General features: G+C 42.8%; 1 protein-coding gene across 1 annotated transcript in view; it reads right to left on the bottom strand.

The window, feature by feature from the left end:
- The window catches only part of SLC1A7 (solute carrier family 1 member 7), an 83,458-nt gene that overhangs the window by 9,667 nt on the left and 55,615 nt on the right, over positions 1 to 18,176 (bottom strand). Inside the window, exons 6-8 of the mRNA XM_054036515.1 lie at positions 15,066 to 15,165; positions 12,081 to 12,314; positions 4,249 to 4,443 (exon numbers count right to left, since the gene is read on the bottom strand). Of these exons, the coding sequence (XP_053892490.1) occupies positions 4,249 to 4,443; positions 12,081 to 12,314; positions 15,066 to 15,165 (529 nt within the window). The remainder of the gene's footprint in view (positions 1 to 4,248; positions 4,444 to 12,080; positions 12,315 to 15,065; positions 15,166 to 18,176) is intronic.

Here is an 18,176-nt window from a genome sequence, read left to right as displayed (position 1 = left end):
ATTCCATCCTCTGGAAAAGAGGATAGTTTTGTGATTAAGGAACTAGGCTGGACCTCAAGACATCTGGATTCAATTTGTCTCTGCCACAGACTTCCCATGTGGCCTTGGACAAGTCACTTAGTTTCTATATCTCTCAGTTCCTCTAATGTTTCCTGTCTCCCATCCTTTGCCAGCCTCATGTACTTAGTCTGTAAGATCCTCAGAACAAGGACTGCCGCTCACTACGTCTTTGTACAGTATTTAGCACGAGTGCCAGTCTCCAATCTTGGCTGGGGACTCTAGGCTCTATCACAATACAAATAGTGAATGAATTAGCTGAAAACGTCATTTTTATTTGACACTGAGTATTGAACCAAATGTCTGACTTCAAATAAGAAATGGGACTGAGTCAGAGTGTTTGGATCATGATCTAGGTGAGACAAAGCGTAAGTGTTTTCAGATTGAGGGTACTATTTTGAGTTCCTCTTCCCCATGTTCAGTGGGTGGGAGTCTCAGATCCAGGATTCTAGTTTGGACCATCTCTGATACAAATATTAGTTTCCATGCAGGCTTAAACTCCCTACTACATATTTGTTCGGTGTTATATTTAATTAGTACTGTTTTGGGAAATGGATTCCCTTTTCCAGGAGCATAAATGACTGGGTATGTTCTTGGAAAGAGACAGATGGGAGGAAGAGAGCTAGGCCAGCTACTAGAAAAAGACAAAACATAAATATAAAGACAGTAAGTGGGTGACTTACTAAAGGAAATAGTAAGTGATAACCATCTGCGTTTATACAGTGCCTGTCATCTCATGATTTCAAAATTCTTTACAAACATTAGTTAATTAAGCCTCAAACTATTATTATCCCTATTTTTCCAATGAGGAAACTGAGGTACAGAGATATTAATTGACTTACTGAAACCCACACAATGAATCAATGGCACTAGGAGTCTTAGCTTTCCCACAATACATAAATAAATTCCTTATGTGGCAGAGAGAGAGTGAAAATTAAGATGTATAAGCCATTTGAAAAAAATTAAAGCTTGTATGGCATTTGGATACCATGGTGGTGTGCCTAGCCTAAATAGAAAGGAATATGATCTCAATGTACAAAATGGAAATGAAATTCAGTGGTGAATGTTACAGGTTCCCTGGACAGCTGATCAGGACACCAAACTATTTCAGAATAGAACCTCTGTGACTGGGTTGCCAACCAGGATTTAGACCTGCTCCTGCTCCCATTAAAGTCAGTGGTAAAACTACCAGTGACTTAACTGGAAGCAAGTATAGGGCCCTTAATTAGTAAGATCAGGGAATTCTGCTGTTGCTCATGCTATTTTTCAGGCCAACTTCACAAAGTCAGCCACTAAACAGTGGCCCCAAATAGAGATGTTTGTTGACATAATTACATTAAAAGGAAATTGGCAAGGCTAGGAGAGTGTCTTTAGTTCTTTCACTTCTACAGAGATGGGCCTCAACAAGCCCCTGCAATCTTAACCCCAGATCTCAATCCAGGATTGCAGCTCAACTCTATCTTCATAATAGGCTGAGTCAAATAAATAAGTAAGTAAGTAAATAAATAAATAATCAAACCAGAACATCCTGAAATTTGGGAATGTTCAGGGTTGGATCCAGATTTCAAATCTCCCAGTGCGGGAGCATCTAAATCTAGAGAGTGTTTGTCCCATCATAGACCAATGATGTTTAGATTCAGTGGTGGAATGCAAGCTTAGATTTTGGTCTGGGGCCCATCACTGTTAACGATCTGTTTTCTTCCTCTCTTTCCTTCCATTCTATCCTTGATTTCCCCCCTCTCTTTGATTTGTTTTTTAATCTTCCTTTGTCCCTTTCCTCCTACTCTGGTTTTACTTATATCCCCTTATTTATTGGCATGAAGCCTGTGCTTGGCACATGAGCAGACATGGTTCTGCTCCGAGGAGTTTACAACATACATTCTTTCCATCTCCCATCATGCTTCTTGTTCTCTAATCTTCCAAATCACCCTTCCCATCTTCCTCTTCCATTTGGATGATTTTTATAACATACCACTTGTTTTTATCTTTGTTCTGGACCCATCTCTAATTAAAATGTAACTGAAGTGTAGATCACAAAGACTAAGGGTATGTCTACACAGTAGCTGGGAAGTGTGATTCCCAGCTTGGGTAGACTTACATGTGCTAGTTCTGCATGAGCCGGTGTGCTAAAAATAGCAATGTGGCCTCGGCATCATGACAGGCAGCTTGGGCTAGCCACCCAAATATGTACTCAGGAGGTTGGCCAAGATTGCACTCAGGTGACTAGGCTAAGCCCCCTCCCATGACATTGCAGCCACACGCTATTTTTAGCATAGGCTAGTTTGAGCAGAGCTAGCACATGTGTGGCTACTTGGACTGTGAAATGTCTCTCCCAGCTGCGTAGACATATCCATAGTCCTGCACATGACCATTCTCACTTTTAGTACAGGGTGAGAAGGCAACAGCTCATATGGGCCAGATTGACCCATTAATTCATAAGCAGACCCCAGTTATAGGAAGAAGCTAATTGAAAAAACTCTCTTGCTGTTGTCATTCAGGTTTTATACACACTAGAACTGAAGATGTGCAGGCCACAACAGTGTAAACATGCCCAGATATGATGGTGATGAGGTCAAAGGGTAGATGGTAGGTAGGTAGATTTTTAATGTGGTCAGGCATTACTCATTATATGAATGTTTTTCTAATCATTCATTCCTTGCTGGAAACCTGCAGGTTTCACTCCTGAGGCATTCTTTGGCAGGCAGTGAAATTATTCTGGCAATAGTTAGCTGGTTGGAATTTTTTTTTTTTCTATTTAGGATTGGTTATGCTATTTTCAAGAAGAAGGTATTAAATTATAAATAAAATTATGGAGATATCCTGTCTCCTAGAACTGGAAGGGACCTTGAAAGGTCATCAAGTCCAGTCCCCTGCCTTCACTAGCAGGACCCAGTACTGATTTTGCCCCAGATCCCCAAGTGGCCCCTTCAAGGATTGAACTCACAACCCTGGGTTTAGTAGGCCAATGCTCAAAGAACTAAGCTATCCCTCCCCTGTGTTTAAAATATAGAATCTATAGTTAGTGCTCTTTAGCCAGTGAGCTTGTTATTACATTTGCTTTTACAAGCAGCAGCAGTGGAAGTAATTTTTAAAACCTGAGCTACATAATGATTTAGAGGAAAACTACACAGAGCGTATGTTATTTCTTTTCCTATTGTATTTCCTGTCTCAAGTAGCCTTCCACCCAAGCTGTTCAGCAGTTCCTGAATGTTTGCCACCTCTCTTTCAGAAGGAAGGGATAATTAATTATTCCAGTTTTAGGTTAAGGATGACAAAACCCCAATGAGAAAAAATAGGACTTTTTTTTATAAAACACACAGAGAAAATATGTGGAGTGAGACTTTGTGCTGCACCCCTGAGAGGCTCAGCACAGAATTTACAGCCCAGGGGTTGAGGAAACTATGATGGCTTTAAACCATCTTTATGCGTTTCGCATGCTGGGTTCCTCTGGGGGCTGAAGAGGCCCATTCTGTAACTTAAATAGCCCTGGGGGTGTAAATTACAGCAGCCTCCTTGGGGTTGCCCTATGGGCCATGCAGTGGAATCTCTCTGCCATGCTTCTTCCTGTTGTGCCGGGCCTCCCCCTGTTTTATGGAGACATCTGAAGGGTCCTTGGGAAGCAACCTTACAGCTGTCTTCCATATTGCCTGCGCTTGATGAATCCTCCCCTGGTCTGCTGTGCTACTTAGGGTTGCTGAATGCTGCTCTGGCCCTCCTGTGGTGTAAAGGGCCAGAGCGCTATGCTGAGGAGTTTACCATTTAAGTTTACAATGTTGAAAGTTATTTGTGGAGGGAAGGAGCCGGTGTGTTCTTAACATACTCCCCATCCTATGCACTGGAAGTGCATCCCCAACAGCACAGGCCTTTGGAGGGGTTCATTTTTTATAGGATTCAAGGGGGAAAAATTAAACACTGTGAGCAACAAAGTTGTAATCCTAAGTGAATGAGCTACAACTGGCCTAAAAGCGAAGGATTTTAAAAAAGCCAGTTTAACAAATTGAAATGCAATATATTTCTCTGGTCACGTCTGTTTTAATAGGGCTAATAAGATTTCCCTCCACACTGGCCCTGATCTTACAGGAAGCTTTGAACTGAACATTGCAGATGCAGTAATGTGCTTGATACACAAATGAGAGAACATCACAGATTTAATGAGTCAAATGGAAAGGTTGCTGGGTTTTGGGTCTATACCTTATAGTAATAATCTGTCCAAAATCCAGCTCATAATTGTTTACTTGAGCAATAAAGATTGCTGCCACCGCTTCGTATAGGGCAGTTCCGTCCATATTGATCGTGGCCCCAACAGGCAGCACAAATCTGGCAATCCTTCTGTCAACATGGTTATTCTCCAACAAGCACTTGAAAGTTATAGGCAATGTGGCTGAGCTGCAAAACATCCAAAACAAAAACCAAACACATGTTGAAAGCTGTTTTTATCCTCAGGGAATAACATTAAAAGCAGCAAACTCATCTATCTTCCCCTGCATATAGATCATATTCAATGCTGTATGCATTCAAGCACTATTTCCTATCTTCGCTTCTGTCTGCTTATGTATCGGGCCCAAATGGCTTCACTGATAATGGGAGTTTTGTCATTGGCTTCTGTCATAAACATACAGCTAAGGGTAGCATGAAATCCCTCCTTTACCTGTACAGGGTTAAGAAGCTCACATAACCTGGTTGGCACCTGACCAAAAGGACCAATGAGAGGAGAAGATACTTTCAAATCTGTGGTGGAAGGTTTTTGTTTTGTCTCTCTTTGTGTGTCTTCTCCGGTCAGCGAGGAACCACGGAAGGGAAAATACATCTCCTAAAGCCATATCTGAACTAAGCATCTAAGATTACAAATTGTAAGTAATAGGAAGGAAATGCGTTAGATTGTCTTTTGTTTTAGCTTGTGAATTTTCCCTAGGCTAAGAGGGAGGTTTATTCCTGTTTTTTTGTAACTTTAAAGTTTTGCCTAGAAGGAAATCCTCTGTGTTTTAAATCTGATTACCCTGTAAAATTACCTTCCATCCTGATTTTACAGAGGTGCTTCTTTTGCTTTTTCTGTATAATAAAATTCTGCTTTTAAGAACCTGATTGGTTTTTAGTGTCCTAAAAATCAAAGGGCTGGTCTGTGCCCACTTCGTTAACCTATTTAGTTGGTATATTATTCTCAAGCCTCCCCAGGAAAGGGGGTTTGGGGGGATTTTGGGGGAACAGGAACTCCAAGTGGTTCTTTTCCTTGAATCTTTGTCTAACTCACTTGGTGGTGGCAGCGATACTGTTCCAAGGATAAGGAAGAATTTGTGCCTTGGGGGAGTTTTAACCTAAGCTGGTAGAAATAAGCTTAGGGGGTCTTTCATGCGGGTCCCCACATCTGTACCCTAGAGTTCAGAGTGGGGAGGGAACCCTGACAGCTTCTGTGAGAGCAAGAGCAAGTCAGTTGTGTTTAATGAGTACAAGGCACTTGAGTGTGTGTATGCAAATTCTGCTTTGCACTGTTACGCAAGAGACAATCATTCAGTTCCCACTCTACAATTTTTTAAATCAGTATTGGATGTTTTTCTTAAAAGTATGCTCTAGTTCAAACAACAATTAATTCAGAAAGTTCTATGGCCTGTGTTATGCAGGGGGTCAGAGTAGATTATCACAATGGTTCCTTCTGGCCTTATAATCTATAAGGTAGAAAGCAAGGGCTGGAGGTGCCACAGAAGCCATAGTGTATGTTTAGTCACCAAAGAGTCAAGGAAGGAAAGTGTATCATGCAGCTCAATTGTGATACCTCTGGAAACAAAACATCACTGTTGATACTTTCAGAAAGAAATTCCACCCCATCCTCGTTAGACAGAAAGCTGATGGCCCTGATGATAAGCTTTGAAGCAGGGTAAGATATGAAGCAGGGGTGGGCAAACTTTTTTTTTGGCCCAAGGGGTCATCTGGGAATAGAAATTATATGGTGGGATGTTAATGCTCACAAAATTGTGGTTGGGGTGCGGGAGGGGGTGAGTGCTCTGGTTGGGGGTGCGGCCAGAAATGAGGAGTTCAGAGTGCAGGAGCGGGCTCTGGGCTGGGACGGGGGAGTGGGGTGTGTTGGGGGGTGAGGGCTGGGGATATGGGCTCTGGGGTGGAGCTGGGGATGAGGAGTTTGGGGTGTAGGAGGTGCTCTGGGCTGGGACCGAGGGGTTCGGAGGGCGTGAGGGGGATCACAGCTGGGACGGGGGTTTGGGTGAGGCTCAGGGGTGCAGGCTCCAGGCAGCGCTTACCTCAAACAGCTCCCAGAAGCAGCGGCATGTCCTTCTCCGGCTCCTACATGGAGCACACTGCCCCATGTGCAGGCACCACTGCTGCAGCTCCCATTGTAGTGCTGGAGGGGGGCCATTGGAGCGCATAGGAGCCAGAGAGGAGCCCCTGACCCTGCTCCCTGGCTGGAGTGCCGGAGCGGGGCCATGCCGCAGCTTCCGGGAACTGCGTGGAGCGGCCCTGACCCTGCTCCCCGGCTGCAGCACCAGAGCGGGGCAAGCCCCACGCCCCACTCCCCAGCGAGAGCTCAAGGGCCAGCTTAAAATGGCGCACGGGCTGTAGTTTGCCCACCCCTGATGAAAAGCAAGGATCTCCTCAAGGCTCCGATAGGGCTAGAGGACATGTCTCAGTCCCACCCCATCTCCCTTCAGCCATACAGTAAATAGTGCAGTTTTATTAAAGTGCAAGTCTGATCCTGTGCCTACACAGGATTTCTCCCCCCCACCCTCCTGCTTATCAAAGTTAAGGGCCTCAGCTCCTACTAACAATGGGAGTTTTGAACACAGACTGAGGACAGTGTATGCCCTTAAGACTGTGCCAGTGCCTACTGAGTACTGACACCAAACCCAAAATAAAATACTTGTTTAGGCAACAATTCATAATGGCTACACAGTAAACAGGATTATTTAAAAAACAGGTTGCTCCTTGAGCGAAACTCTCCAAAATTCTCACCTCCCAGCCCTCCAAGTGAATTTAGTGTTGGTGAAAGATGTCAGATAAATAGCCCTGGGGACTGAAACCCTCTATTGTATCTGATCTGCGGACAAACAAAGTGCAAGGTTCCTAAACCATGATGAACTGGTGGGATCACTTCTGTGGACCAGTGAAAGTACAGTTGAGTGTCTGTGCCTGCTCATTCCTTACCCTCTCTGCTGAGGCTGCAAACAAAGAAGCCAACTGGGACAGAGATATCTGTGCACTAAGAAGATTTAGGGCTGGCCTATACTGGGAACTTACATCAGCACAGCTACATCTCCCAGGGGTGTGGATTTTCAACACTAGGTTGTTGGATGAATTCTTCTGGGAGTATAGCTACTTCCTCTCGGCAAGGTGGATGACCGGCACCAATGGGAGAACCTCCCCGTCAGCCTAGGCAGTGTCTACACTGAAGTGCCTCCACTGTGCAGTTGCAGTGGTGCGGTAGCAGTTTGTGTTGACATACCCGGAGACAGAGACCACCGACTCATTTCACACACACCACTAAGCAGCCATATAACGGTAGCACATTTTGATCCCTAGTGAGCTGGAGAACAGCTTAAAATCACAAACCTGAGAATGGCTAGGTTGGGGGCAAATTGAAATTACTGCTCCTGATTGACCAAGAATTGCACACATCCTATTTTTGTTCTCTCTTCTCCTCTTCCTTGATCCCCGAGAGGTCGATTTCTACCCGCCGATTCAGGCGGGTAGTGTAGACCTAGCCTAACAGATGTATTGGAGCATAAGCTTTTGTGGGTGAATGCCCACTTCGCCCACGAAAGCTTATGCTCCAATACATCTGCTAGTCTTAAAGGTACCACAGGACTCTGTTGCTTTTTACAGATCCAGACTAACACGGCTACCCCTCTGATACGTGGCAGTTTTAAATGAAACTCAAATCTACCATTTTTCACACCCCTCAGTGATGTAGCTGTGCTGATCTAACTTGTTGGTGTAGACCTGACCTAACTGAGTGTTAGTGAAAGCAGCTTTGGGGGGTCTAATATCAAATGCTGAGGAAACTGTTAGGTTTTAACACTTAACCCAGACCTTGAGGCTAAATCTAAAGCACTGTTTTTAAATAGCTAAATATGCTTCAGATTTCCTGAAGCCATTAGTAAAGAGAGGAGGCATCTTGTCCCACTCAGGACTGTATTACCGACAAGCAATTGCAAAACAGCTATAGATTTATCCCACTCCATTTTAGTGATTGTACAGGGGCAAGGATTGAATACAAACCAATATTTCAGTCATGCAAAGCGCTAATGTAGGCCACAAAGTAATAGAAGAGCCAGTCTCTATAGAAAAAGCTCCTTCTCCAGCTGTTTAGCCCTGCCTGTTTATCTTGCAAATGAATCCTAATTCTTATTATTGCTCCAGAAAGTCAACAAGCTGACTTAATCAAGAATTAAGTTACACCCCCTTTCGTTAAATCTGTCTTTAATTTACACTGCACAAGAGCCAAGGTCTCAGAGTTTCATAAGAAGCAAAAGCCCCTTGAAATGTTCACATTTTATTTACACTTTGTGTGCAGGGGAAAAGAGAACTGCCTCTTTCGATGGGATGCACTATTGAGAAGATGCTGCCTTTGATTCACTGACGCTGTAGAAAGATGACCATGGAGAAAAAAAGACCTCTACATGTCCTAGGGAAATTATAATCAAACCAAGGGACATTCTATCTATTAGCCAAATTCTGACCTTCACACTGCGAGAGGCGCCTGGGTGGAGGAATCGTAACAGTGACAGATGTTCCCTGAGCCAAGCTGACTAAACAAGGCAGGATGGCTCAGAGGGGCCAGACTACAGCATACTTTGGACCACACCTCATTGCTGCACCTCCTTTAGTGCCTGTCACCAAAGCCAAACAATGTCCCATGGCCTAAGAGCCTGGGATCAACACCCAAACTAGCTGGCCTCGCCCTTTTGGGGCTATGGAATGCTACCTAGTATGTCACTGGGACCCCCTGCCAAGCATGTAAGGGAACAAATACATGTTCTACTATGGTCCTGTATGGGTGCACTGTTTGGGGGGATAAGGAGGAGGGTAAAAGAAACTTCTGTCCTTTCTTCCCTCCACCAATATATATGTGCAAATAAGTCAGAATTTTGCCCTATATGTTTGACATTTCCATACAAATGCTAAGCATGTCATTGGCATCAAAAGTGATAAAACTGGACAGCACATGGGGACTGATTGTTGGATGGAGAACCCCTCACTTATAGGTTATGGGTTCCAGTTACGCTTACGTCAGTGAAGCCATTGCAATGAGATGACTGTTTGGTGGCTTACAGTTCCTGTAGTGGACAGGTGCTCACATCCCAGTACTACCAGCACCATTTCCACAAAGTGGCACCCTTACTTGCAGTCTTGGTCGAGGTGCCAAGAACTAAATTAGCTATGGGAAATGACCCTCAGAAAGGATCATTGAAAAACAAAGATAAGGCAAATTAAGGAGTCGGGGTGGGGAGGGTTGCGCTGGCACTGCCTTGTTTTACCTGATTTGTGGTTAGCTAGATGTATTTAGATTCCTGATCTATCATTCCATCATCTTTCACTAACACTAAATTCAGTAAAAAGATGAATTATCCACTAGAGTCTCGCTAAGCTTTGTCATAGTCTACATTAGTGTTGCTACATATAAAGAGCCAGGTGAAGAATAATTTACTTTTTGGCCATGGCTTTATTTAGTATAATCTGTATTTAAAACTCTTCATCCTTCCCATCTCCACTCTCCCACTCCCATTTGTCTGTCTTGTCTACCTGTCGTATCCTGTCTGACACTTAGAGTGTAAGCTCGCTGGAATGGAGACTATCTTTGCTAGGTATTTGTACAGTGTGGCCTTGATCTTTGAGTGGGTTTTCCAAGTGCTACCATAATAACTAATAGTAATAGGCAAGGAAAACAGCTGGCCCTTGACATGAACAGGGAAATCTCCCAAGAGTGATTTGTCTCACTTTTTGTGCATGGTATGTCTTTTCTATAGTTATGATCTTCAACTAAAGAAATCTTTCCACACCTGGTGGTGGCTCTATTTAATACAAGAACACTGATTTTCAGTGTTCTGTCTATGATTAGATGTAGGCATGCACTGATGCAGAAACATACGGTAGAGACACATTAGGAGGCCAACCTTTTGTTCTGCTTTAAAATGATCTGATAATCCAATGCCTGTATTATTAATATTAATATGTTGCCTTTGTGGCAAGTATTACTTAATCAGATACAGATGTGATGACTGTCAGGAGAAGCAGCTTTACTTTCCAAAACCAATTATTTGTGCATGTTCTTTTGGCAACAACTCAGTTATGTGCAGTATGTATTCTTCTCACTGTAACCAAGGTGAAAAGTTCAACTATCTCATCACAAGATGCTACCATTTAAGAGGAAAAACACCAAATAATGTATTGCTTTTTAAAAAAAGTCTACATTGCACTTGCAAAAAAATGCATCTGTTGCTGCAAACGGGCAATTGTACATGCAGCATACAAAGCTATGCACAGAGTCATCTGAGAATGTGCACAATTTTCTGCTGTTGTCTGCCCTGGCATTGCAGACTATCGAGGAAGGCTGTGTAAAGACAAAACACAATTTAGACATTTGGGTCTGTAGTTTGGTCACTAGAAATCAGGCCTGACTTTTGCCATATATCTATGACTTATGATTTTGGTACATTTTAGAAAAGAAACTTTGGAAAATTCATGATATCATGACCAACCCGTACATTTAGAGACTAAACTACAGAGAAGGTAGCTAATACTTGAAGAATGATCTGATGGGCTCAGAGATAGAGGCAGACAGGTGATGAGAGAAACCAAAAATAATACGAAGAGGAAGAAATAATGACCTGCTTCAATCAAAAGAGGAAATAGCTGTTTAGAAAGCAATGAGGCAGAAAAGATCAGGGGAATAATGCATTGGCTATGAACTCACAAATGTGAAGGAAGAGAATCTTCTGTGCGACAAAGGAAGTAACTGTCCTATTTTATGAAGCCCCAGTACGACCACACTTGGTAAGTATGGGAATCTAACCTGGTGAAAAATGCCATTAACTTTCTACAGTACAAACTGTACTTTCTAGAGCTGAGAAAGGTAAAACAATGAGAGGCACAAGTCCTAAAGAAGGAAAAATACAGGATGAATAGATAAGAAAATGTCCTTACAGTAAGGGGAATTAAGTAATGGAATAAATGACCTAGTGAGGATGTTGAGTCATCAGCATTATAGGTTTTCAGAACCAGGACTGAGGAAATCTTAGTGGGATCAGGGAAGAGGGTTGAGAGGGAGCCTGAAAGGTCTTTTCCAACATTAATATCTATTACTGTAAGATCATCATCATCTGTGAGTCTGGGGAATACAAACGCATCTGAAGCTACAAACTTAAAAAATATCCTTAAACTTTCAAACTTTATTAGAACTTATAAAGCCAGCCAAAACACAATTTGCTCCTGATTTCACTTTGCAAAATATACTGTACTATATTTCAGTTAGCAAGTCATTAAATTTTATAAACATCCTGTAAAATGAAATTTATAATAGAGATGTGGACAGTCCCTTAATTTTTATGGCCTTAGTTGGAACCATTATGATTTCAGGAACATACGGATGCAATGTAGACTAGGTAGACCAGGAGACAATCGAAGTTCCTAGGTTCTGTTCTCAGCTCTGGAACAGACTCTCCATGTGACTTTGGGCAAGTCACTTAACCTCTCTGTGTCTCTGTTTACCCATTGGTAGAATGGGGATAATGATGCTTATAATATTGACAGTAATTAGCACAAATTCTGGAAGCCCTAGCATCTGCTGAGTGAAACTGACATGATTCTTGTCTGTTTCACAGCTGTCACCCACCAAATAGCAGCAATTTCACTCACCAGCTGCTGAGATCCTGGGGGCCATATTTAATTTTTCATCAGGTTCAGAATTGGAATGAAATCAAATTTTGAAATATTGACATTTCCTGCGAACCTGAACTTCCAAGTTTCAGCCAGTTCTAATTAGGACCTCATAGGTATTTAGTAATATCAGTGCTTAATACCTGGATGATGTGGCCAGAGCAATTAGCAAGGCTTGAAGAATCCCTCTGATGAAAACAATGGGGTTTTTCTTAGTGATAAAGAAGTACATCATTGGCAGAATGAACAGTCCATGAACCACCAGGCCACAAACCACAGTAATGGCATAAAAGCCCAGCTTCTTCCCAATAGCTGTAGGATCATCCATTTCCAAGATCTTGCCCGCAATAAGAAACACTATTCCAAAAGGAAAATACCTAAGTGAAAAGAGAGGGAGATTTATTGCTATGAGACAGATCATTTCCACCAAACAATTTAGTGAGATAACGAGTTCCTGCACTTTCATTTCAATACAGACTTAGGACTTGACCACGCAGTGTTTAATAAGCATGGAGGGTGTTCAGAATTTCATAGGAGCACCTTGCAGGATTGGACTTGTCTTCCTTTTCCATTCATGAGTTCTGGGGAAATGTTTTTATATCAAATTATTAGCAATGATACTGTTTTCTACTGAAAGAACAGGAGTACTTGTGGCACCTTAGAGACGAACAAATTTATTTGAGCATAAGCTTTCATGGGCTACAGCCCCACTTCATCAGATGCATAGAATGGAATACATAGAATGAAACATATAGTAAGAAGATTATATATCCTTACTGTATGTTCCATTCTATGCATCCGAAGAAGTGGGCTGTAGCCCACGAAAGCTTATGCTCAAATAAATTTGTTAGTCTCTAAGGTGCCACAAGTACTCCTGTTCTTTTTGCGGATACAGAATAACACGGCTGCTACTCTGTTTTCTACTGACTGGCCAGTAAGACACACACAACACACTTCAATACAATTTGTTAATTAAAGCAGTGTATATCTAATCTCTCCCTCAATGTATGCATTTTAAGGTTCCCATCACCATAGTATTTAAGGCCCAGATCCACAAAGGCACTAAGGTGCCTTAGTTCCAGGTTTGGATCCAGTGTGACCTACAAAACTATTGCTGAACCCTGAAGGTGCCTAAACTCACTCTGCACCTAAGTTTTCAGGGTAATAGTTCCCTAGGTGCCTATTTTTCTGCCTCTGGGCATATGCACTGCTGCCTCACTCTTGGGGTCTGGATACCTATCTCCTGCCTAAGCCCCAGTGTGATTCACAAACCAGGACAAGATAGGTGCTCAGACACCTAAGTTGCATATAGGACCTGATCCAGAAGGCATGCTCAGGGGCTGCCTACCAGATAATGTCCCATTCAGAATCCAACAGGAAGAGGAGGTGGTTCTGGTACCCACCTTATAACAGCCTAGGGGTTAACACACTCACCTGGGTTGTGAGAGACCCGGTTCTGTTCCCTCCTCTCTCGATTTGAAAGGGGTCTGCCACCTCTCAGGAGACTGCTCTAACCACTGCGCTATGGGATTCTCTGGTTGAGGGGAGGGGAGGTTGCTCACATTGTCTCCTGCTGAAGATGTTCCAGTATGGATAAATAATGAAACAGTGACTGGAGCAGGGGGAGTGGAGCAGGGTCTCTACCCACTGGACTACAGAGTCATTCTCTCTCTCTCTCGTCATGACTGTTTAAGTATTTATTCACAATGGAGCAGTCATGGGGTAAGAGCGAGGTGAGAGACCCCCATTCAAATCGTTTCACCCCCCTCTGGCAGAAAGGGGGAAATTGAATCTGGGTTTCCCACATTCCCGGCGAGTGCTGTAATCTCTGGGCTACAAGTGATAAGGTGGGCCCTGCTGCTGCTGCAGTGATACTTTCCTACCTCACAGTCTTGTTGTGTGTACAGTAAAGCACTTTGAGATCCTCAGATGGAAGGGGCTAAATAACTACAATGTATTCATTATTTACTCATTAGTAAGACTGTTCACAAAAGTGCTGAAGAGCCATTCTTAAATTAGCAACATTGATGTAAAGAGGGAATGTCAACTATATTTTAAAAGCCCCCCCCCCTTCAGATCTTCAGATCTGCTCATTTACAGCCAGCTGGGTCGATGGTATAAACTGCATAAAACAGAGAGCCAGATCCCCTAGGTCTGTCTGAGCTGTGGTTGGCCTGGGACCTGGGATTGGGAATGAAGGTGGGCCATACTTCTTCTATTGGTAAGGATTTATGTTCTCTCTTACACCAGGTAGCTTGTAACCCCACAGGTGTGGCTCTGACACATGCACGGGCCATTTAAAGTCAAGTGAACTTCCAGTCACTCTGACCCCTGGTCAAAAAGGTTACCAGACAGGGAGCAGTGCAGCTGGGATTGTAGTGGGATGACTTTTTACCAGTATAGCTATTTCTCTGTCAGACTACATCCACATTGCTATTGTATTGATATAACTACACCAGTAGGGGATTTGCCCTGCTCCAGAATGGGGAATAGCAATTTTGCAATAACTGAGGTTATTTCAATAGGAGACAGACATGAGTATGGATGTGTGCCTGGCTCTGCTAAAAATAGATGAATTCTACTGGCTAACTTTTGTTAGACCAGGTCTAAGCCACCTTTCCATTCTCCTGATCTGGGGTCAAACTTGCCCGCAATCTGATTTACGGACATTCTAAGTTATGTTGGCTAGAGTAGCCCTTAGGGCCTACTCTGCTGGTTGGGGATTGCCAGAGAGCAGTGCACTGTGATTCTGTCCCATCATGCCCCTGCCCACACCACTGGCCATGCCATCTACATCTGGAGGAGGTGGCATAGACCTAAATATGTTGCTTTATGGCACCCGGGAATTCCCCTTTGTTAGGGGAATCCCTGGCATCTGTGTTGAGGCAGTTCTCTGTCCTCTTTATGCCACTGGAGTAGTGCAAAGGGAACAGAGCCAGGGACCAGCATCTGGCCTGGAATGTTTGTATAACTTCCTTCAGATGCTAGCACCATACAATGTTGAGGTTGTTGTCCCTCATGAATTTGCCTGGAAACAAGATTACATCATCTCGGAGCATTTTTTTCCTGTTGAAATATACTTCAACTTTTTAAAAGTGATATTTTTGCTTGATAAAACAGCTACTTACCACACAGCAACTGCCACTATCTTCATGACAGATTCATTTAAACACTGGCAAAAACTGACCAAGGGAACTCCACTGTTACCCATTCTGCCCAACATTATACCTGCAATCAAACACATTATTGTTTTAATTCTCATTTACTCTTAAAAATCCCCAACACACTCCTTTTCTACTGCAACTCAAAGTGAACTAAGTGTGGGGTGGCTAGCTGGGTTAGATAATTGGTAGTGGGATAATCCAACAAATCTCTGTGTAGTAGAAACACAGAGATATAAATCACACAAACACACATAGGGCATGGGGGGGCAGCCCTGGGTTCTTCAGCTCCACAAACACAAACATCTACCACTTAAGCTAACGGAGATCTCTTTTGAGTTCCCACTAGGAAATCCCTCACCTTCTATGCACCAGTCACTAGAGGGCAACAACACTGACATTATATATAGAGAGACGGAGAGAGAGAGTATTTTAGGGTAGGATTGATAAAAGGAGCCTTTTTCTTTTGGCTCACCAGTTTAAATCTAGCCCCGACTGGCAGTGACCAAAAGCCATCGTCTGACATCTGTGAAATTAATTTGGTCTCAGTCCAGTTTCTAGTGGATAAGCATCTAGAAGATAAAAGCCACCCTCACAACTGGTCCTTTTTGCCACCATGGCTTAGCAGAATCAAGCAAATGCACATGAATAGAAGGGCCAAACTACTGCACAAGACTAATCAGCAAAGAAAACAAACACATTCATAGCAACCAACATCATAAAGATAGGGGATCTAGTTCCAAGAATAGTTATGTAACTCTATACTTTCTGTATGGTGTTAAGTTTTAATAATGTATACCTAATAATAAACATATCTGTTATGTTCCTATTTAACTAATTTGCTGCAGTGATCCCCGTGAGGATTGTAACGGATCATGTTAATCACTCAAAGAAGCATTTCAGAAATCCATTTATGTTTGAAGAGGATTTTACAAGAAAACGAAGTTGTGAGGGGGGTGCATTCAACACTTATTCTGGATGGACAGAATGTTTGCTTTGACTGAGGGCCCATGGTCTGTCATTTGGAGCGCACATCTGCATTTGCAGGCCAGGTCCCAGATTGTAATGGTTCCAAGACAATCCCCTCCTGATACAGGGGAGTGAGCCACTTAGATGTCAAACCCAACAATTTCACAATAACAATGCATGCAGGATGTGGGTTTATATGCCTGTTAATTTTCATCTAGCTGTAAATTTTCAGACACAAAACCACATTATATTTTATTAACAATGTTGCTCATTTATGCTAACAGAATGTTAATTACAAAGTTCAGTTTTTTAAGCTAGACTGGCTTTATTAAGCCATGGCAGCTTTACAAGAGACTTAGCTTTCTAACTTAGTAGAATGATGAACAGGGGAAATGGATCACCTCTTATTTTACAGGAATAACTGTGGTTTGCTTACAAGAAAACTCTTTGATGTCTGAGTATGGCAAGTGTTGGCAACAGGAGATGTAGCAGGTAAGACTGGAGGCTGCTGAATGAGGAGTATGAGACTCACTGGTCTCTTAAAGCAGTGGTTCTCAACCAGGGGGTATGTGTACCCGTGGGGTACACAGAGTTCTTCCGGGGGGACATCAACTCATCTAGATATTTGCCTAGTTTTACAACAGGCTACATAAAAAGCACCAGCAAAGTCAGTACAAACAAATATGTCATGCAATGACTTGTTTATACTCCTCTCTATACTATACATGGAAAAGCAAGTACAATATTTATATTCCAATTGATTTATTTTATAATTATATGGTAAAAATGAGAACATAAGCAATTTTTCAGTACTAGTGTACTTTGGCACTTTTGTATTTTTCGGTCTGATTTTGTAAGCAAGTAGTTTTTAAGTGAGGTGAAACTTGGGTTACGCAAGACAAATCAGACTCCTGAAAGGGGTACAGTAGTCTGGAAAGGTTGAGAGCCACTGTCTTAAAGGACCTCACTATTCAACCAAATACACGAAGGGATGGTTTCAAGAAATGTTCAACAGTCAGACCTCACCAGTTTACTGTACTGTCATTTGCACAAGCCCCTTTCTGCAGTTGTTATGTAAGAAGCCCAAATAGTCATTTCCAAGCAAAGTTTTTACTCTCTGTGATTTATAAGATGATTTCCAATTCTTCAAAGTTTGTGCTAGACTCTCACCTCTTATCCGTCTCACACACCCCAACAAGGCCACACTCACCCAGCTGGGGGCCTAGAAGGCTACCTAGGTAAGGCCCTGAATCAGTGCGTTTTTAAGTGCCTTTTTCATACCCTTTCTCTGGCCACCATTGCCCATTTTGGGGCAGAGTTGGCCAGAACCAGACACAACCTTGAAATTGAGAAGAGTCCTGCATGTGGCTTTCTTCCTGAGCTAAGATTGCTAAGCCACCCGCCTCCTGCTTCCAGAAAAAGGAAAAGCAGGTTTCTGTTACTAAGAGAGGATGGGCCGGATTCTCAGTTATGCTAAAGCCTCTTTTTATGCCACTCTGGCAGTGTAAGGGGGCCATAAAACGGGTGTGACTATAATTTATGCCCACGTTAAAGCCCCTTTACTTTGCTAGAATGGTATAAATGAGAATCAGGCCCAATGACTGAGCAGAACTGCTATGAAGCACCCAGTGCCAAATGAATTACTTTGATGTATATTATGATATTTCCATACACAACATATTTGGAATGATGTTTTCCCTTTCCTCCAAGCCCCACCCACATACCCTCCATTTGATCCCTGCCCTTCACTTTTCCTTAGGATGGGAAGAAGGTGATGTAGAGCTCGTGACAAAGGTCAAGAAATACCCTGTTAAGTGGGTTGCCCTATGGGCAATTTGTCCGGCTCCTAGAAGCAAAACAGATAGGTGGTCTTAAGTAGCAGAATCTTGTGTTTCCACAGCCACCAAACTAACACAATCTAAAAACGAACCTTTAATGCACATATATAATTCTTCTCCTGTCCTTCCATCACAGTCATATGTTTTTCAAGTGATAGGCACATAATATGGCCTGGCCGGAAGCTCTGGCAAGATCTTTTATAATGCATGGTTCCTCCAGGCGCTGGCAGACCAACAGCTGTTCCATGGTTTATGTTTCACTGCAGTCACG

The sequence above is a fragment of the Malaclemys terrapin genome, chromosome 8 (assembly GCF_027887155.1).
Source record: "Malaclemys terrapin pileata isolate rMalTer1 chromosome 8, rMalTer1.hap1, whole genome shotgun sequence".
Classification (NCBI taxonomy): Eukaryota; Metazoa; Chordata; order Testudines; family Emydidae; genus Malaclemys; species Malaclemys terrapin.
This window is presented reverse-complemented; position numbering and strand designations above follow the sequence as displayed.